This window comes from Penicillium psychrosexuale, assembly GCF_028828465.1.
Source record: "Penicillium psychrosexuale strain IBT 29551 chromosome Unknown utg000002l, whole genome shotgun sequence".
In the NCBI taxonomy this organism is placed as follows: domain Eukaryota; kingdom Fungi; phylum Ascomycota; class Eurotiomycetes; order Eurotiales; family Aspergillaceae; genus Penicillium; species Penicillium psychrosexuale.
Window position 1 is genome coordinate 4,899,232 of NW_026643187.1, and position 19,761 is coordinate 4,918,992.

At 49.5% G+C, this 19,761-nt stretch overlaps 8 protein-coding genes across 8 annotated transcripts; 2 read left to right on the top strand and 6 right to left on the bottom strand.

The window, feature by feature from the left end:
• Positions 1-716: 716 nt before the first annotated feature.
• N7518_002992 (telomere repeat binding factor family protein) lies at positions 717-2,854 on the bottom strand (the record flags this gene model as incomplete). The annotated part of the gene is made up of 3 exons (XM_057183919.1): positions 717-1,662; positions 1,719-1,748; positions 1,803-2,854. 3 exons carry the CDS (start codon positions 2,852-2,854, stop codon positions 717-719), a joined length of 2,028 nt encoding a protein of 675 aa, XP_057045369.1.
• A 459-nt stretch (positions 2,855-3,313) lies between these two features.
• On the top strand, positions 3,314-3,850 carry N7518_002993 (uncharacterized protein; the record flags this gene model as incomplete). Its single annotated transcript, XM_057183920.1, has 2 exons — positions 3,314-3,375; positions 3,442-3,850. 2 exons carry the CDS (start codon positions 3,314-3,316, stop codon positions 3,848-3,850), a joined length of 471 nt encoding a protein of 156 aa, XP_057045370.1.
• A 769-nt stretch (positions 3,851-4,619) lies between these two features.
• On the bottom strand, positions 4,620-6,229 carry N7518_002994 (uncharacterized protein; the record flags this gene model as incomplete). Its single annotated transcript, XM_057183921.1, has 3 exons — positions 4,620-4,913; positions 4,985-5,473; positions 5,537-6,229. The coding sequence occupies 3 exons, from the start codon at positions 6,227-6,229 to the stop codon at positions 4,620-4,622; spliced, it is 1,476 nt and encodes a 491-aa protein (XP_057045371.1).
• Positions 6,230-9,925: 3,696 nt separating this feature from the next.
• Positions 9,926-11,116, bottom strand: N7518_002995 (40S ribosomal protein eS4; the record flags this gene model as incomplete). Its single annotated transcript, XM_057183922.1, has 5 exons — positions 9,926-9,979; positions 10,037-10,331; positions 10,469-10,753; positions 10,821-10,958; positions 11,106-11,116. 5 exons carry the CDS (start codon positions 11,114-11,116, stop codon positions 9,926-9,928), a joined length of 783 nt encoding a protein of 260 aa, XP_057045372.1.
• Positions 11,117-11,433: 317 nt separating this feature from the next.
• N7518_002996 (aspartate-semialdehyde dehydrogenase family protein) lies at positions 11,434-12,638 on the bottom strand (the record flags this gene model as incomplete). The annotated part of the gene is made up of 3 exons (XM_057183923.1): positions 11,434-12,239; positions 12,292-12,549; positions 12,608-12,638. 3 exons carry the CDS (start codon positions 12,636-12,638, stop codon positions 11,434-11,436), a joined length of 1,095 nt encoding a protein of 364 aa, XP_057045373.1.
• Positions 12,639-12,653: 15 nt separating this feature from the next.
• N7518_002997 (Aspartate-semialdehyde dehydrogenase) lies at positions 12,654-13,239 on the bottom strand (the record flags this gene model as incomplete). Its single annotated transcript, XM_057183924.1, has 3 exons — positions 12,654-12,675; positions 12,914-13,058; positions 13,197-13,239. 3 exons carry the CDS (start codon positions 13,237-13,239, stop codon positions 12,654-12,656), a joined length of 210 nt encoding a protein of 69 aa, XP_057045374.1.
• A 210-nt stretch (positions 13,240-13,449) lies between these two features.
• Positions 13,450-15,328, bottom strand: N7518_002998 (FAD-binding oxidoreductase; the record flags this gene model as incomplete). The annotated part of the gene is made up of 4 exons (XM_057183925.1): positions 13,450-13,617; positions 13,670-13,851; positions 13,903-14,956; positions 15,026-15,328. The coding sequence occupies 4 exons, from the start codon at positions 15,326-15,328 to the stop codon at positions 13,450-13,452; spliced, it is 1,707 nt and encodes a 568-aa protein (XP_057045375.1).
• Positions 15,329-16,127: 799 nt separating this feature from the next.
• On the top strand, positions 16,128-19,710 carry N7518_002999 (uncharacterized protein; the record flags this gene model as incomplete). The annotated part of the gene is made up of 9 exons (XM_057183926.1): positions 16,128-16,202; positions 16,255-16,402; positions 16,457-16,554; positions 16,612-17,223; positions 17,275-17,427; positions 17,481-18,698; positions 18,754-18,882; positions 18,940-19,056; positions 19,111-19,710. 9 exons carry the CDS (start codon positions 16,128-16,130, stop codon positions 19,708-19,710), a joined length of 3,150 nt encoding a protein of 1,049 aa, XP_057045376.1.
• Between the last annotated feature and the right edge of the window lie 51 nt (positions 19,711-19,761).

Here is a 19,761-nt window from a genome sequence, read left to right on the forward strand (position 1 = left end):
ACCATTAATTCATTAACGAGAAGCATGCCTCATTCCCTAGGATGGGATAGGCCTTCCATTTAGCCTCCTCGGACTTCCTTTTTTCACCTTTATTTCCAGCTCCTCCTCCCTTCTTCTTCTTCTTCTCCCAATCCTCACTTCGCACTTTGATATCCTGTCCGCGGCTGACACCTTTCGTGATTGAAAATGGGTACCCCGCAGTGTATGCTATGTGATGATCATTGCTTGATCTTTTATGCTCGTTTGATATCCGAATCCACCGCTTCTTTCTCCCCACTCAGATACAGATACAAGCAAGTACAGGTTTTATTTGGCTTAATTGGACAGGCGCTTTTTCCTGATTTTTCTTTTTCCGGCAATTTACCAATATTGTTCCATTGGCTCTCATCTTTCGCGATGCTATCTTTATGCATAGTGAGAATACCAGATTCGTTGCATCTTTTGCTCCTCAGTGTCACTTTGATTGTCAATAACATTCAAATTTGAAAAGAGAACTTTTACTAAATAAGGGTTGTAGCAAAAACAACCGTGTACATACTGTGGGATATAGATCAACAATGAAAACAGAGCAGGAAAAAACAAGAGGCGATACAGTAATGCTCCGCAGAGTACCAAAAGCAAATCAAAATGAAATGAGAAAGAAATCCAAAAAATTCAAGAAATTCAAAGGTTCATAACATGCGTTGGCAACACAGCCCATCCAAGGCTTGTCCCGATTAGGTCAATTCATCCCAAATCATAGGAGCGAGGGTATTATCTTCCCACGGCGTCTCCACCGTGGAAGCAGCACCCGCCCCAGATCCATCATCCAAAGAGAAAGAAAGCACACCGGCAGCAGCAGGCGGAAGATACATCGAGTGCTCCGAAAAGCCCTGCGGAGGCGGGGGCAAGAGCGCGGGATCAATCTGGCCAAGACTGGACTGCGAAGGGGTAGCAGTGTGACGACTCCTCGACCCCGAGTTGCGGGAAGTGTTAGCCGGATTCGGAGTTGGAGTTGGAGTCATGGCATAGGCCTTGCTTGGAGATTGGTCGGTGTTGACAGGAGGTGGGCGGGGGGTCGACGCGCCTGCAGCCGAATCCTGGCCCTGGCCCTGGTTTGGGTTGGTAAAGGCCTTTCCATTCACAGAGCCACCATCACGATAGGCGTGTGGGAACTTGGTTCTAAAGCGGTCGCGGATGTCTGTTGCTTTGCGGTGGCTTAGGTTCAATCGGGAATCTTGCTGGATTAGAGTCCATTGGAAGCCGTGTACGGCGTAGCCTTTGAGGAGGGCTTCGTCTTCGACGGCTGTGAAGGGTCGCCGAGAGCGACGTTTAGATTTTACGACGTTTGCGGGAATTCCAAGAGATGCGAGGGTTGTCTGGGACTTGCTCGCGGGAGCGGGTGTGCTATTTCCCGATGAGGGCGACTGCGATTGGGGGATGCTACTACTCCCGGGATCTGTGTCGGGCGTGGATGAGACGGTACTCGAGGTAGAGGGTTTGTGTGGACTGGGAGCCGGGCTTTTTGCTCCAGAGATTGACTCGGAGCCTTGACTGGAGGGCATTATATGGGAGAGGTGGGGTTTGCCGGGTGTTTCGTCAGAGCCCTCTCCTTTGGCTTTGAGTAGGGTGTTAGCGAGAGTATCATGTAGTTGTTTCGCAGCTTCATTGGGATCGGATGTACTGGAGTAATATTAGCTATCCTAGTTGACTTCAGAGGATTTTAACGAATCGCTTACCGGTACGCCCATGGACATAATACTCGGAATCTTCATAACGAAACTTTAGCATAATACCATACAGTTGGCCAAGAACAAGCATACCTGTCTTTCAAATTTGAGGCAGTTCGCTGATTGAACTCCAGCCCCGGTTGAGCAAGGATAGCAGTCCAGTTGCCAATCCCACATTTGACCACACCCCGAAGTAAAGTAGCCGTCTCTTCTTCGGTCCACTTTCTCACGTTTTTACGGGACCGGCCACGAGTTTTAGGAGACATTGGCGCATCCTGTCCAGAGGGGAATAGCAATTCCTTACTGTTACTGGGTATCTCTGCGTCGCGAACAGCCAGGGCGATCTCATCAGGATCCACCGGGTTAGTACTTTCAACATTTTCATCATTATCATTATGGTCGTCGTCTTCATCCACATTGAGAGACATTCTGAGGATATCCTCGAGTCTAGTATCTCGTCTTTCAGCAGCAGACTGTCCATCTGAGATCGCGACATGAGCCGCAACTAGCGTCCCAGGGTCAACAGCAGCACCGCCTCTGGAGGGCTTAGTCAAAAGCTGGGAGATATTAGACCCAGCCTCAATAGGTGGAAGCAGGGCGGCATTAGGTGGAGGCTCATTCAATCCATTCAGAATAGCAAATGGCCCAAATGGAGGAGGTCGCTGCTCCTTCTGGGCCTGGGGGATAGGTAACTGTAGATGCTCGCTGAACGAATCAGCCTGAGGGTCTCGGCGTCGACGTTTGCGAGGTCCTTGGAGGGCGTCGTCATCGAAAGATGACGAGAATGGAAACTTTTCTAGGGCACGAAGATTCACAAAAGCGGGAAGGATTGGCCTTGGGGGACGTTCCACATTCGACTGCGAGTCTGCTGACAGTTCGGTTTTCCTGATGCGCGCAGCGTTCAGGAACTCCGTAACGGTCGGCAGGCCTGCTTTTGCATTTGCTGGGATCTTCCCGCTATTGCTGTTTGAATTGGGGATATTATTCGGCTCCCGTGTCCCACTGGCATTGGGTTCGAGGGGCGATGGGACGCTTAAGGTTCGTGATGATACTGGTTCTCGTAGAGGGGCGATACGGAGAGAGAGTTGGGGGAGGTCGCGGAGTATTGATTCATCGAGGGGCCGCAAAGCGCTCGCAGATTCCATTTTGGTCAGCTCTCACAGAATTCATCTCATCCTGGATCTGACATATCATCCATCTTTGGGGGGTCAGATGAAGCTCTGATAAGATCCATGCGATAACGGCTAGGCTCGGGGCGGTGACGGGCGCCAGTAAAGTGGGTCCCGGGAGGTGTCTACGTCAGCTTCCATTTTTGTCCAATTGCCGAGATCCCCTGGCAAGGGAAACAATTCCCTTTCGAAAGATATCCCATTGGACTTTCTTTCACTCGTTGATTTGATCGGATTCTATCATACAATTGATACGCTATACTTGATATTGGTCCTGGTCCTAGAACGTGAGTTGTCTGCCTCTCTATGCAAGTAGCAAGTAAAGCTACCGGGAGCTTTGTTTATGCCGATGCTCCGAGCGAATTACAGCCAGGACCAAAGCACAACAATTGAGAAGACACAAGGGAATAACATTGAACGCCACAGGTCCTCAAAATGCCCACCATCTTTCCACTATGGCCACACATCCTCTTTGGCGTCCTTGAGCCTATCTCCCTGTATGACCAGCCCAACCATTTTCCCGACAATGCAAGAATACTACTGACTTACTATCCTTAATACAGGGCCCTCGGTAGTGCCTACCCTATCTACAACCTCCAAGGCTTTATCGCCGGGCAAACCCCCAACATCGCAGCCCCGGCCACCCTGCACCCAAGCAGCGTCGCGCTCGCCTACCAGCTCGGCAATGTCTACTCGCTCCTCTTCCTAGTCGGTGTGGGTGTCTGCCACGCCACAACGGAACCAAGAGTACTCCGCAACTATCTTATCGGGCTGGCCATTGCCGATATTGGCCATGTCTACGCCACGTACTTGGCGATGGGCTGGGCCGCATTTGCAGACGTTGCGGCATGGAACGCTTTGACCTGGGGTAACATCGGGGTCACGATGTTCTTGTTCGTCAATAGGATCGCTTATTTCCTGGGCATTTTTGGTTATGCGAAGGCGCCGAAGGCGGCTGCAAAGCGGGACTGAGGTGTGACCTGCTCCTTTGGTTGGCCAGACCAATATGCACTCTATCATTTTGCTAGATCTCAAAAAAGCAAAGAAAGTTAAGGCGGGGTCTTTGGCTTTGGCTCGCTCCTCTCCACACTCCACTCCCTTGCGTTTGCGCGAGACTGCACGTCTGCGCAGTTTAACTTTAGCCCTACTCTTTCCTGTGGCGGCTCTTCGGATGGAATGGGTTTCATCTGATTCGTAGGTTCTTGGTCGGCGCATATGGGATGAACATGGTTGGGATGTGGTCGGGTGGATATGCCGGTATGCTTGTATTTGCTTGACTGGGTTACTAGTGGGGATTATGGATGAGAATGGGCTGATCCGATTACGTTTTAAGCTCCAATGAGCATCCACTGTTAACCAGCTGTAAATAGAACCTGAATGTGGAAAAAAAAAGAGAATTAGATTCATATTAGCATAATGCAACGCCGGACTCCCCGGTGCTGCCGGATGCTAGCATGGGTATCAGAATAGAAATACAGATCATAAAATATTATAGGAGGTCGTCATCTGGTTGTAGATCACCTACCCCGTGGGAAGACTGCCAAGGAAACCACCCCATCAATGCATTAGCTGCTGACCAGAGAGGCAAGCAATCGAAACAGCCCACCAGTCATACCACCTGCAGCCACATAAGCCAAGCACACACCGATGTTGATTGCTTTACTTCTCTCGTCGGACCCGGACCCGGACCCGGAGAGGATCCTAGCAGGCCGCTGATCCGGTGATCACCTCTATGGGCCTATTAGGTGCTTTGCAGGTAGTGGAAAACCGGTTGAAGGACTGATTCGCCGTTTTCTTTGTGGTCGCGGATGTGGGGGACCAGCCAGGGGATGCCGGGGAAGTTCTGGTAGTGCTGGCGATAGACGGCGAAGTTGTCAGCCGGGCTCATGAGAGAGACGATTTCCCGTGGAATCAGAGCCTCGAGCGTAATTGGGTTCCCTTGGATGTTGCCGGGGCGCGATGTCAAGATGGTATAGATGTGCAGGCCTTTTATGATAGCCGTGAAAGAGTGGTAATCACGGGTTGCTAAGAGGAACTGTCCGGATGGTCATACGGTTAGAGGGTGATATTTGGACCTCGGCAAGTTTAGGAGTAAGGACTGCTCACCTGTGTACATTCCTGCAGATATGGAATCAAGTCTGGGAGTGCGGCGCAGCATTCCCAGACTGAAACGCTTAGTTCGCGCCACTGAATCTTCAGTTGTTCCACGATGAAATCCTCTGTTATTAGGCTTTGCTGGGTCAACTCGGCAAACTGGTGCTCGTCCAGGCCTCTCATGCTGTCGGCCAAGTCTTTCGGAGATGTCGACTCGAGACAATCGTCTAGGAAAGGAAGAGAGGTGTCAAATGGAGTCTGCCAATCCATGATAGGAGCATGGATATACTGTCGGCGATATCGGATTGTTAAGACAGTCAACATCTTGAGCATGGCAGTAAGCCTTCCTGGCTGGTCCTTGAATAAGGCCTGAATAGGCCCTGCGATGAATTCGAACCCAGCGGTATTGGGCTGAGGCAGGTCACGATTTGCGCCAGGTCGCACAGCCAGAAGGCACTTGACCAACGCTCGGTGTGCGAATGGACTACCCGACCGAAGATACTATAAAAGTCAGCTCAGGCTCTATGTAATAATGAGTATAGCCGAATGAATTGACGAACGTACCTTTTCCACTTCGGTGTACAGAGGAATGTCCTCCGGATAGGCGCCCAGATGATCCTGGAGCATAATATAAAGAGCCGCGTGCTGCTGCAGGAACCAATCGACGAAGACAGTATTGTATCCGAGAGCAGCACGTACAAACTCTTCAAATGGAATCTGCCTAAATTGGAAATGGCTCTCGGCCTCAATTGCAGCAGCGATTGCCCGCGCATCTAGGGTAGGACTTGACTGCGGCGGGAGCCAACTCCAAGGAATCTCCTGGAAAGGAGATATACTCGACCGGCGCAGGATCTCCTCCACCCTCTGTATATGAGAAAGACTCTCAAGGAGCTGGGACTCGTAGGGTTCGGACAGCGCGCTCAAAAAGGTTTCTATGGTGTCGACATTCCGAGTGCAAAGCGAAGACCTTGGGAAGTTTGGGTCGCAAAAGAGTCCGAACTGGATCACACGCTTTATTTCTTGGATGTCGAATGCCCAGAACACCGTTGTGGCTTCGTCTTCCCACCAGCGATAAGGAATGAAAAAGGCGGGAATTTCCAGGTCGAGTTGGAAGATCGCCGGATAAGAATGGCCCCAGTCCGAGGCACCAATTCTAGACTGAGCAGACATGTTCATTTCCTTGAATAGTGAATATTGCATGTCCAAGGTCTGGGGAGGTGGTCCAAAGACCGATTCTTCTGGGCTGGTCGATTGCATTTATGCGGTTTCCAACGGGACAGAAAAGCAAGACCAACACATTGGGCACAGTACACGCTGGACGCTCATGTAACACGGCGCTTGAATAGAGTAATTACAGGGCAGGGATACCCTGGTGAGCGATGTATGCCAGGCGCGACGCGGGAGAGAAGGGAGTAAGTATGGGAGTACTCGTATGTGTACAAGAAATAGGAAAATAACCAATAGCGCACAGATAATAAACAGGCGGGTTGCTCGGAAAGGTGAAGATGATTGGTTTTTCACTATAAGGCCAGAGCCGATGGACTTCTTTATCCCTGTTACTCGTTCCGCCACGTTCGACACATCACGAGGGGGGGGGGAACTCTGGGCACATTACCAACAGGGGCGCAGATCCCAGTTCCCAGCTGAAAGGTTCCTTGACGGGAAGAATCATCGGGAAAAGGGGGGAATATTGTCATTGGGAAGTAAATAGGGAGGGGGCGAGTTACTCAATTCGGATCCCAGGACCGGACCTCCAGGGGCTCTAGATCGGGGATAAACTAGTGAACTCCATAAAAAGGAATGAGATCTGCAAGTTGGGCCTCTCTGCTAGTTACCGAGATTGTTATATGCCGAACACCCGTTGACCGTTGGGCTGCAGAAAGGAAACGATCTGGGTCAGTTAACAATATGACAAGTAGATAGTCTCCCAAAGGAGTTGCGAAGCGGTCAACCTACAAAGGAAGGAAAGATTTAAATCGCAAAGGCTAATTAGTCGGTCAAGGGTGGATACACAAAGTAATCAATGTGAGTACTAGTTATAAGATATATATGAGAGAAAGATAATCTAAAACGAGCATTGGGCCAGGCCCTCCCAATGTACACCAAATGGACGCTAACGTAGGCTAACGTAGTGGCCGTAATCCCATGTGAGTGGAGTCTTGACGATCAAAGAATATTTTTGGAATTCGACAAGGAATACTCCGTATACGAACAGAACACCGAACACCTTGGAAGCTTTGCTTTTTATGGAAGTCCGCGCATTGGTTTGTCCGTCAATCTAGGGCCGGAGTATAGGCCATAGAAGCATCACACAGATTGCTGGGCGGATTTCCAATTCAGGTAATCAGGAACAAGTATTGAACTTTGTGATTTGAAGTGGCGGATCTTTTATCATTATTAGATCATTATTGCCATAGCCTTGAATATAATCGCCGATTAACCTTTCGCTCTCGTTCAATTGAAAAGAACATGGCCTTGATCTGATCGGATCCTTGTGAGATTTTAGCACAACATACTATGTACACCGCTACACACTGACCCCTCCAAGGTCTGACATGATAACATCTGAAGCCCAGAGTATTGGCATATAGCATTCCCACTGCCGGTGGAACAATCCCCACTAGTTACATAACAAGCGTTGTTTTAAGCAAGATAGTTAACTACCGGCAGGAAGTCCAATGTAAGAAATTCTACGATGGGTATATTCTCCAGTCCAATCAGTTCCCAACCTCACCACGTGAAATCCCAAGATTCTCAGACCCAGTTCCTCGGAACTGGGACGGATCTCGGTAGACCCACGCCAAAGTTTGTGGGGAGTGTCTTATAAAATGGTGATGTCCCTGAGTTTAGTTCGTGAGTCTATGAGTTTCTGAGTTTCCGAGTTTAACTTGAGATCTGATTTATCCAAGGCCCCATCTATAATAATTAGAGCATATGCAGGGAATGCTAGAGCGAGCCACTAGTACTAATACGTTCTAGGCCCAACGTTCGCATTTCCCAGAAAACCACATGACTAGCCACATATATAGCCTCCTACTCTACATGCAGCATGGACTTGCAGACTCTACTTCCGTCGCCTGATATCACCAACGACATATACGAGCTTGCTTGATTGGTTGCACATTGAACAAAAGTACACATTCCAAGTGGGTCCCCACTTAAGGAGAATCCACAACTGCATTGTCCTGCATCCCCCAGATAATAAATACATTGTGCGTCTTGTGTAGCTCAGATTCCAAATTCCATGACAAATGCTAACATATTAGCCAGTACAGCCAGCCACCCAACCACCCAGAATGCATCAAGCCAAGATCCCCCTTACCCACTTGGTTACCACCTCACCTTGACCATTTCCTTGAATCCACCCCTACAACCTTGGAAAGGCCAATTGATCGGTCTCCACGGTGCATAAAATGACGGGTCAGGAATCCATCCTACAGCCACATGCTGTGCATATTTTGGATGGCGCTTGGAACACGGATATATTATCCTCCGTATCCTCAGTGGAGACGATCCGAACGTGGCACGGCCGACTACCAGGATTGAGTTTGGATCTATCTGATTATCCTATTCTCTCACTATGATAAGTTGCCCGGGAAATTTAACAGAGAGAATATACTTCCAATGACTGGATGCGCGAGACATTTGGCTATCTCAGCCCTTGCTTTCTTTCCCTGTGATCACTCGGGATGATGTGGTAGGTGCGTCCGGATTGAACGGAACAAGCGCCGATTCCATAAGGCCATTGCTTTTCCTCGAGCCGCTCCAACGTAAGAACAGCCCATCCGGAAGAGAATGGGAGGATCCCTAATCCGACACCGGAAATGAGTGAGTTATTCTTAGACTCTTGACCCGCTCTCACTATTCCTTCAGATATATATTCAGAACAACAGTGTAGATATATATATGTACCTAACTTTCTCCACAAATACCCCTGTCAAACCCAAACAATCCATGTATAGATGTACTAAACAAAAGACCAAGTTCTACGCACGGCCGGTGGTAGGGCAAATCTGCGATAACTCCACATCGCTGTTGCATGAGCTAGCTCCACATGCGGGACACACCTCGATTTTCATCACAGAGCACACAGCACGTGCATGTCAATCCCCATCCAAGTCCATGATGGCCCTGATCGCCAGTACTGACGTCTGGAGGTGATACTCGGTCTGCTATAGCGCGATTCGGGTCAATAATAATGCGTAAGCATGCGGATTGAAACACCAGTCGAGAAGATCCAGACTTGAGTTTTCTGATCGCCATCTCAGTATGTAAGCAATCTCCGCGCTCGCCTTACGTGTACTACGCACACCGACACGGGTCCGACACGGGAGGACCGTTGCATCGGATAAGCCGAGGTGCGGTGATGCGCTGGTGCTGTGGATTGATCGATTCGGGCTAACGGGGTTGCGCCGGAGATGAGTATGTATGTAGGCAATATATTCCTGAGCGGGATGATGCATGTCTCAGATCTTCAGCTTGAAACGGCTTGGGCGGGTTCAGCCGGGGGTTTGTTTGTAGTAGTAAATTTTGGTACAGACGAGCTGGATTGGTGCAAGTAGGCTTCGCGCCGTAGTAGCATCTGCGGTTCCGATGCATTCGCATGTTGACTACAAAGTACAGATAGGAAAGGAAATTTACGTGTCCCTGGATCTTCATGAGCCATGATGGAGAGAAAAAAGAGCAGATCATCCAGAAATAGGTGGAAGTGTTGAAGATCCAGGGAATAAAGTAAATACGGTCATTAAATATTCGAAAGAGGTAACGTCAAATGGTATCATATCACTCGGAAACGAAGCGGTTAACCCGTTCCTGGTTTGTTTGCTATGGTTCGAACCTACGAGAATGCATTATCAAAGCCCGTCAAGCAAGACAAGACGCCGTTTCCCAGCTACTGTTTTTGTTTGTTTTTAAGCTGTCAGCTAATTCACGATATCAGAAGATATTGCGAATTTAGTTAGCGAGCTCGTGGGCACGGCGGCGGTCACGCTCCTCAGCAATGGAGAGCTAGAAAAGAATGTTAGGGTAATTCATATACACACAGTATTAGGGAATATAACATACCTTGACACCCTTGCCCTTGGGGAGGGAAACCCAAGGCTTCTCCTGTCCAATGACGAAGACGTTGGACTCACGGGTAGCGAACTGGTTGTCAAGAGCATCGCGAACGTGGACGATGTTGAAACCACCGTCGTGACGCTCACGGTGAGTGATGACACCAACACGACCCATGTTACGACCACCAGTGGCCATGATGACAACACCGGTATCGAACTTGACGAAGTCAAGGATCTTGCCAGTGGCAATGTCAACCTTGACGGTGTCGTTGACCTTGATGGCAGGGTCGGGGTAGCGGATGCTGTAGAGCACAAACGCAAGTTAGCAAAACCATGTCCTGATCTAATGGGATCTTACTGTTTCCATTGTCCTCCGCCGATCAACCAAAGCTTGGTCCAACGACTGAATGACACGGAACTTGTGGAGTGTGGAACTCACGTTCGCGCATCGTGCGTAACCAAGAATGGGATCCCGCCCTTGCCGAGCTGAACACGCTTGACCTTGCAGAGCTTGAACTCAGCCTCCTCAGCCTGGATGCGGTGGACGGTGAAACGGCCCTTGGTATCGTAGATGAGACGGAAGTGCTCGCCGGTCTTCTCGAGGGAGATGACGTCCATGAATCCAGCGGGGTAGGTGGTGTCGGTGCGGACCTTGCCGTCAACCTTGACCAGACGCTGCATCATGATGGCCTTGACCTCGCGACCGTTCAGGGCGTACTTGAGACTATCAGCAAAGAGATGTTAGTGATTGTTCGTCGCGTGTCGAGATATTCAAGGTGTCGCGTGCGTACCGGTTACGGATGAAGACAATCAGAGGAAGGCAGTCCCGGAGCTTGTGAGGACCGGGGGAGGCCTTGGGCGCATAGGTTCCGGACATTTTGTCCAAGAGCCAGTGCGAGGGCGCACTGAGGCGCTTCTGGTGCTTTCCGCTGCAAAAGACATTCTTGTTAGTGATGGTGTTCCATTTCGAGAAATTTTTGATCACTCTCGCAGGGACTGGCTGAACTCGCAATCCGGCAGATAGACGAAACCAGTGTGCTGAATAGTGATGTAGAGGGCGATCTCATGATACTTACGGGCCGCGCATTTTGACTGATTTGTCGACTGAAGGTTAGGTGGTCGGAGTGTCGAAAGAGAAGGCTCAAGCCGAGAAGTGGTGATCCAAATCAGAGAGGAATTCGCTTAGTGTGTGGTGATTGTGAGCCCTATTCTCCACTCCGACCAATCAGACTCCACTAGTGGGATTTTAGCACTTGCTTATGTCATCTCCGTTCGGGGCCCTGATCCACCCGTGGACACGTGAATTTCCCCTTTAGAAATCGAGACCAATGAGATCTAATTCATTTGTACGAAAATTTGTATCTATTTGACATGCGCTGATAATTCCACTTTTCCGTATCCAATTTAAATGTAGCCCTTGATAACAGCGACCTCAGCGTTGAGGATGGATGACCCAGCAGCTCCAATGACAGTGTTGTGAGAGAGGGCAGCGAATCGGATATCAAAGTGACCGCCTGGGGCACCCTCACGAACTCGGCCCACACTCACTGTGTAACCGCCGCAGATGTTGCGGTCCAGGCGGGGCTGGGGACGGTCGGGCTCATCGAACACCTTAATCGCGGGCTCCGGTGCGGAAGGAGCACCCAACTTCTGTGCCTCGGACTTGTACTCCCGCAGAGCCTCCTTGACTTGCTCGGCAGTTGGGGTCTTGCGGTCTTTGAAACGCAAGGAAACGAATGCCATGTGGCCGTCAGTGACACCAACACGGGTGCAGGTGGCACCGATGCGGAGACCAGTCTGCTCGTCGAAGCCGGTGGCGTTGGCATTCAGTGAACCCAGAATCTTTTGTGCTTCGTTCTCGAGCTTGTCCTCCTCGCCGCTGATGTAGGGGATGACGTTGTCTAGGATGTCCATGGTGGGTACACCGGGATAGCCAGCTCCAGAGACGGCCTGCTCAGTGAAAACCTCAACTTCCTCGACAGGGCCAAACTTGGCCTGGAGAGCTGCGAAGGGAATGACGATACCAATAACAGCGCAGTTAGAATTGCAGACCAGGAAGCCCTTCTTGAGACCGAAATGCTCGCGCTGGTGAGGAATCAGATCAAGATGTTGGGGGTTCACAGTGGGAACCACCAAAGGCACCATAGGGTCCTTGCGGAAGTTCTTTGCATTTGAGAAAACAGGGATCTCAGCCTTAATGAATGCCATTTCTGCGTGAAATGTCAGTGCCGGGTCTAGTTTGTTAAACCTGATATCACATACCGGTCTCGCCAGCAACATCGCTGTTCAGTCCAGAGAAGACAAGGTCACAATCTGAGAAATGCTCGGGCTTGCAGTCACGCATGATCAAGTTGCTGAGCTTCTCAGACATGGGAGAAGCCTGCTTCCAATTCACGGCATCCTTGTACTTCTTGTTGGCTGAACGCTCAGAAGCACCCACGGCCTGAAGCTCAAGGAAGGGGTGGTCTGCCAGCAATAGGATGAAGCGCTGGCCCACAGAGCCAGTGGCACCGAGAACACCTGTAACATGTTAGACTGAACGATGCATGGAATATCTTGTAAAAATTTGAGGCCGTACCGCACTTCTTCTTTGGGAATGAAGGAGCCATTTTGCTTTTGAGTTTTTATATGAAGACGGGTATAAATCTTGCGTAAGTTAGCAAAGAAAAGTTCCACCAAGTCAAAACTAGCGATCAATCAAAACATATATAGAAGAACAAGGGTTCCATGTCGAATCATGACCTGTATGAGTCAAAGCGTTCCCAGAGCCCCGCAGGCAGTATATACGAGGCTCTGCCGGCTTCAATACCTCACTGACCACATGGCTCAGAGTCGCAGGGGATTTTCATAATAAAATATCAATATGAAACACGATTGTACTTACCGCTTAACGGGTGATGTGGTTGAAGGCTTGTAACATTTCACTCCGACAGCGATATCGCTCTCAGCCAATTGCCTTGCCCCGCGATTAGTCAGCGGTCTACATCCGGACAAGTGTACTACTCCCCGATTGGCTGGGATATGTGGGTCTTCAGTCAAAGTTTAATGTCCAAGGGTTTGGCTTGTTTGCATTCTTTCTTCGGCCTGTGATATGGCGAATTTCTTGACCCTTACGCAACGTCTTCAAATAGGATTCCTTTTGGTTTGCTGCGCTGTAGATAAAGTACTAATAGAATACTTGTATCTTGGTGCTTGAGAAATTTTCGGCATCGGATAGAATGACATATGCTTTTAGTCCTGTGTTATTTAGCTCTTTTGATATTGATCTTATCACCATAATGCCGATTCTAAAGCGACTTTCCAAAGGGAAGTAGTAATATGATGATGCGATGTACTCCGTCTTGAAGTTCCCGGAGCCCGCCTTCAGAGGTATATTCTTTTGTAAGGTGTATAATGCTAAGGAGTAATGCTAAATCACAATCAATGTCCTGGGCCCGGTGTCTCGTCGTCGTAGTCGAAGATCTTGCCAGGGTTCAGCAGCCATTTCGGATCCAATGAGCGCTTGATACTGCGCATGACATTAATTGTGTCCGGTCCAACTTCCTTTTTCAAAGATCCCTTCTTGCCCAGCCCAATGCCGTGCTCGCCCTGTAGTACCGAATTAGCTGATATTCCGGTCTCTCCAATATGAACGACTTACCGTGCAAGAGCCCTCCATTTCTAGCCCACGATCGACCATGTCGTACACTACTTTCTCGACCCGCGCCCTCTCGGCAGGATCGGTGCGGTCATACATAATGCTTGCATGGAAGTTTCCATCGCCGATGTGGCCAAGGATACTGGCGAAAAGACCGAGGTCGACCAATTCCTTCTTAGAAATTTCTGGCAGGAGTCAGTATACATGCAATGAAGTCAAACTTGAAGAGGCCATACCAATGATATCAGGCAGTCGAGAAATGGGCACAGCCACATCAGTCGACCAGACTTCTGATCCCTCCTTGCGCAGCGCCAACATACTCCACAGCGACTGTTTTCGCGCCGACCACAGGTCATGAGCTTCGCGGTCATCACGAGCGAATTCAACAGACTGCGCATTGTTATTCTTGGCGAGCTTCGTCGTCAGATCGATGCTATCCGCGACACCGGCGACAGTTCCCGAGAACTTGAAGAACAGCGTAGGAGAGACCTTCCATTCACGGCCCGTTCCACCCGCGCGATTGATAACGTCCATTTGAACATCATCCATGATCTCCATGCACTGCACAGAGACACCCTTCCGAATGACCTGCATAGCAGTTGAGGCCGCATCACGAATAGTCGGGAACGCGACAACTCCAACGCGAGTCTGCTCTGGGAGCGGGGCGAGCTTCAAAGTAGCTTCAGTGACGATACCAAGCGTACCCTCGGAGCCAACAAACATGCCGGTGAGATTGTAGCCGGCGGAAGTCTTGCGCGGACGTCTGCGGGTCTTGATGATGCGGCCATCAGCTAGGACGACCGTGAGGTTAATCACCCAGTCCTTCATAGTGCCGTAACGGACGGCGTTGGTGCCACTGCAGTTTGTGCCAACCATACCGCCAATCATGGCAGATGGGCCTGGGTCGACAGGGAAGAACATGCCTGTATCCTTGATCTTCTCGTTCAGATCCATCCATTGAATGGAGGGCTGCACGACGATGTCCATGTCGTCTGGGTGGATTTCTAGGATCTTATTCATGAAGGCGAAGTCGATTGTCATGCCGCCGAGCGGGGCGGAGAAATTGGCTTCCAGACTCGATCCGCCCGAGTAGGGAATCATGGGCATGCGGTATTTGTTGCATATCTTGGCGATCTCGGAGACTTCTTGGGTGGTCTTAGGGTATGCAATTGCGACCGGAAGACGGTCAGCATTTAGGCTGGACCATTCTGAGAAGCCGTGTTGGTGGAGCTCGTCTTGCTCGGTGCTGATTGCGTCCTCGCCGAGCTTTGCTCTTAGCTCGTTGATGGCCTGGGGTGTTGTTAGTTTGAATAGTCCTGGACTGGTGCGAGATTACGCTGTTGCAATTGAATGATCTACCTTTTCAAAATCCTTCACTGAGCCATATTGTGGCTTCTTGGAGGTCTGTGTCGGTGTCTGAGTATATGAGGAGACGCCGTAGCCTAACCCCGCAGCAAATGCGGAGACGAGTAAAGCCTTGGCGGGGGTCCAAAAGGGCGAGGGCGGAGCGTTCGTAGATGAGGAATTGCTCTCTTTTGTGTGCTCTGTTTTCCCAGCATCGGAACTGTTCAGTCTAGCACCGCGAGCTACAATAGCGCGCGAGACCTGAGGCCGACAAATCGGAGCCGGTAGCCCTCGTGAGACCCGGAGGACTGGTCGCATTGTGGACGATTAGAAGATATTATAGGATTAAACCTTAGGAGCTGTTGTGAAAAGGGAAGAAAGAATTCGATATGCGAGCATGAGGTGATCAGCCTTTTGTACCTTGACCTTGCACCTCGGACTTCGGCCGAGAAAAGCAGTTAGATTGGTCCTTCATAATGCCATAATCCACTATAATTTCACTCTCTGGCCATCTTCTCATTACCGAAGATGTGGAGAAGAGCCGAACGTGGGGGCGAATAGGAACAGAAACGGAGTTGCGTGCGAACTCCGGTGAGCGGTAGCTGCCGCCAAATGTTCTGCCTGCAGTATAATAATTGTAAAGTATTTATACTGAATCAAAAGGTAAAGGAAGTCTAATGCTCCATATTGATTTAAATTTCCTCCCGAGGATAGAATGGCTGAAAAGATTCATAAAAAGGACACGATATAGACATCGAGCAAGTAATTCGAAGGTTTTGCCCTACAGAACAAGCAATAAAGTCCGGCGGTGAGCCAGGCGGTCAGGATTTACTATGGGATCATCTACTCCATGATTCTTCCTTTTCTACAGCTGCACTTACATATTTACTGTACGTTGCGTTCACAGTTGAATCCTCTTTCAAGAATATATGTCTGACTATATATATGTAACTAATAAGACACTGAACGGAGAGAAAGGTAGAAAATTTAAGGTGTCAATGGTTGACGGGGCAACCGAGGGGGGTAGAGAACCTCACAACATCAACCTTACAATTCAGATGCATCGCGTACAGTCCACCAAATCCACGAAACTAACATCTATGCAAATCGTGAAGCTATGGCAGAGCAACTCGCTCAACTAGTGTGCGAGGTAGAACGCCTAGTCACCGCGCCTTACGTGCCTTCGTTACAGGTAAGTCGGTCGGTTGAGACTTTCATTGGAGTATACATACTGATAATACTAGGATCTCTATGATTTGGTGCAGCACACCAAATCTTCGACAATTGGCACCTGGGCATTGTGTAAACCCTGCCAAGTTGGCTTGTTGGCTGATGTTCTGATTGAAGCCTTATCGCGGTCACTCGTCGCGCTGCCTCTGATCACTGCATTCGGTTTGTGCTGGCTTAATGGAAGTCTTGTTGGAATTCGACTCTGACATACTATAGCATCTACATCATCGGCTTTTAGGGATGCGCTGCTTGAGCGACATCCGGTGATTTTGGATGCCTTCTTAGAAAAGGCAGTGGACACTAATGGGGATGAGGTGAGCTTCGTTCTTAGCAACAAATGCTAGCCGAAGGGCGTCAGCTAACTAGTTCAGTATCTTCCGGCATGTATCGCGTTATTCTCATCGCCCCTGCCAGCGAGTCTTGTACCGCCAGCTAGGGTTGCCCCATTCATCAGGAAGCTTGTCAGCCTGATGGCAGCAAATCCCTGTGTTAAAACTGTAGCACCTCTTCACACACTCATCTCAGGACTCAAAGGCTCGCCAAGAATCTTGAATGACATTCCGTCCGAGGTCATGTCCAATCTTCAGCTGGAGTTCACTAAGACACTGCGCAACCTCGACGATCATATGGGCAACCTTTTGTGTCTGGCAACCTTCGCGCAAATCGCGACAGCACTGGATACAACATCTCAAACTCAACATGGATCAGAAATGCCATGGCTACTGAGCATTAAGCATTTCTTTGGCCAGAAACGGGGCCTCAAAACACTTGACTTGGTCGTATTGCGCGTTATACTAGCTTGCTCATCCAGTTGTAATCTGGCGCCGTCCGAGGCGGCCGAGAGTATTCGGCTGGCGATTTGCATAGCGGACGCAATTGAGCCTGAGCAGAAACAAGCTTGGATGGCAGGTAATAATCCCAAGATTGCTAAACTGTGCGAGAAGGCTGTCAAAGACGTTCCCTATAGTCAAACACAAACTATGGTTAGTATTGGCTGTTCCCGTCGAGACGAAATACTAATTACTTGATGATAGGTAATTGTCTTCTTGCACACACTTCTCCCGGCACATTCATTGCCATCCCAGCTACGGGAAGTTGGCATAAAGGTCCTTTTGTCCAAGAATAGCCAACAGACTATTGAGACGGTACCCCATCAACTGATTCCACGCCTCGCGAAGTCTTTAGCAGTAAGTATAGGAGCTCCTGTTCATGGGCAGATTTTGACAGCTGATATCAATAGGAATCTGGGGAACATGCCACTCGTCAACTTTTGGCCTTTACGTTCGATGTCTTGAAAGGTAGTAAATGCACGGGGGCAGAGATCATAACACTGCACCTGGCACACTTGGTATTAGCTGGTGTGCAAGAAGTACATGCCGATATCATGCTTTCTAATGTCAAGCATTCCATGGTCCCTATGAGGGAAGTGCTTGGGGAGATGGTTGAATACTTTCCTCGACAGCCAAGCGAAAGCCAATGCAGTGGTCGAGCATGGCGTACATCCGAGCTATACACAAAGCAGAACAGGCTGTTCCTATCTCTATTGGGACTTTACAACGTGGCGTCGGCGCAATGCGGAAGCGACATTATCGTGCAAACATTCATCAGACGAGTAGAGCAATCAATGCCGAGCCTCGACTGTGCCTTCTCAACAACAACCCCCAAAGCCTTCCGTGGCTCTTTCGCCTTGCGCGACAGACATGAGCTTCCTTCGACCCAAGTGAACCGTAATTGGCGCTCTGGAGTGACTGAGCTGTTCATGCAGAATGCCCAGACCTCTCACGACAATATGATGAGAAAGATCGAGGATACGTGCTTTGACCTAGAGCGTCGCTGTCACGATGTTGAAGGACCCCTACGAGCTGCCGAAGAAGAGCGGGACAGATATGCGAGAGAAAACGAGCAACTGAAAAGGCAAAACGAAGAGTTAAACGAGCAACTCAAAAGTGAAACCACAGAGATGGAAACTAAGTTGCGGAACTCACACGACTGTTTTGTTGAACTTGGCCACGAAAACACACGCCTTGAACAACTCCTTCAAGGTCAATACGCATATACCGAGGAGTTGAATATGTCGCTTAACTCCGCACGCGAGGAGCTTCAATATCAGCAGCAAAGTTCCGAGAAGGCGCTTCACTTCGAAAAAGAAAAGGCCCGCTCAAAGGAATTGGAGATGATGGCTACTATTACTGGAAAGGATGACCAACTGGAAGACCTTCAGCAGGAGCTATGCAGTTTGCAAATGAAGAACGAGGAGACACGGCAGAGTCTAGATCAAATATCGAGCGAAAAGGCTACTTTATCTGAAATCTCTAGCTCTCTGGAGCAAGAGCTTGCTAGTGCTAGAGAGGCATTAAAGCAGGCCAGGCTTCTTGCTGATGAGAAAGAAGATCAAGTGAATCGCTTCATGGCCCAAGAGGAAGAGTTGCGAAAGAAATTGGGATCTGCGGAAACAACTGTGAGTCTTTCTGCAGTCACCAATCAATACGAATTGGTCATACTGACCCTTCTAGGTTGCGCAACAGAATTTGGAAGTTGAGAGGCTATACTCTGAATTAGAAGAATCCGATGAAAAATCGCGGAGTGAGATTGAAAAACTGAAACATGATCTTGAAGCTGGAGCTTCTCGGGCCACATCTGATGTATGCCTACATAAGCGTCAAATCCGTGTATATGTGAAACTAATCTGTGCCGAATAGATAGCAAAGCACGAGACAGAAAATCGGCGATTGCATGCTGCTATGCAAGCTGCCGCTCTTGATGCTTCCAGAGATGTCCAATCGAAAGACAAACGGATCCAACACCTGGAGAGAAAGGTAATAATTACCACCCTTATATGCAAAATCTACACACTCTAACGTCAAGTCTAGGTGCAAGCTTTACGAGACGAACGTGCTGCCAAGGCCCGTGAGTTCTCAGAGGCACAACAACACATCGGTCGATTAATGGGCGTGATGGGCTTTTCCGCCAATGCCCCTGAGTCAAACACGCCTGCCAAACACCAGCGAACTAGGTCCTCTGTTAACGCCACTCCAGCTGCAAGGATCCCTCAAACCATAAGCGATGATGAAGATGGTATACAGCTGGCACAGTCCTTTGAATCCATAACATCCAGCTTTAATGGACCTACCCCAAAAAGGCCAAGAGGGAATCGCAAATCAACAAATCAGCCTTATGCTTTGAACACTACTGGCTCCAAGGCGAAAAGCCCGCCGCCGGCTAGCGGCATGTCTCGCTCTGTAAGAAAGCCACTGGCAGAGGCTGACCGCAACAGCCCGACCAAATCACATTCAAGCAGTGGATCCAAACGCAATCAGGTGGATGACTCTTTCCAGGAGACACAGGCCCAAGGGAACTCCGAGGAAAACCGGTTTCACGATCTGGACCTGGATATGGATCTTGAGTTTTCTAAAGACTTTCTCTTCTCAAGCACTGCTTTTACTGAGTCAACAGATCGGATTGCCCCGTAGTGAGAAGCTTGTCCGGTGTTGTGTGACTAGCCCTGGAGATACCTATGTCTT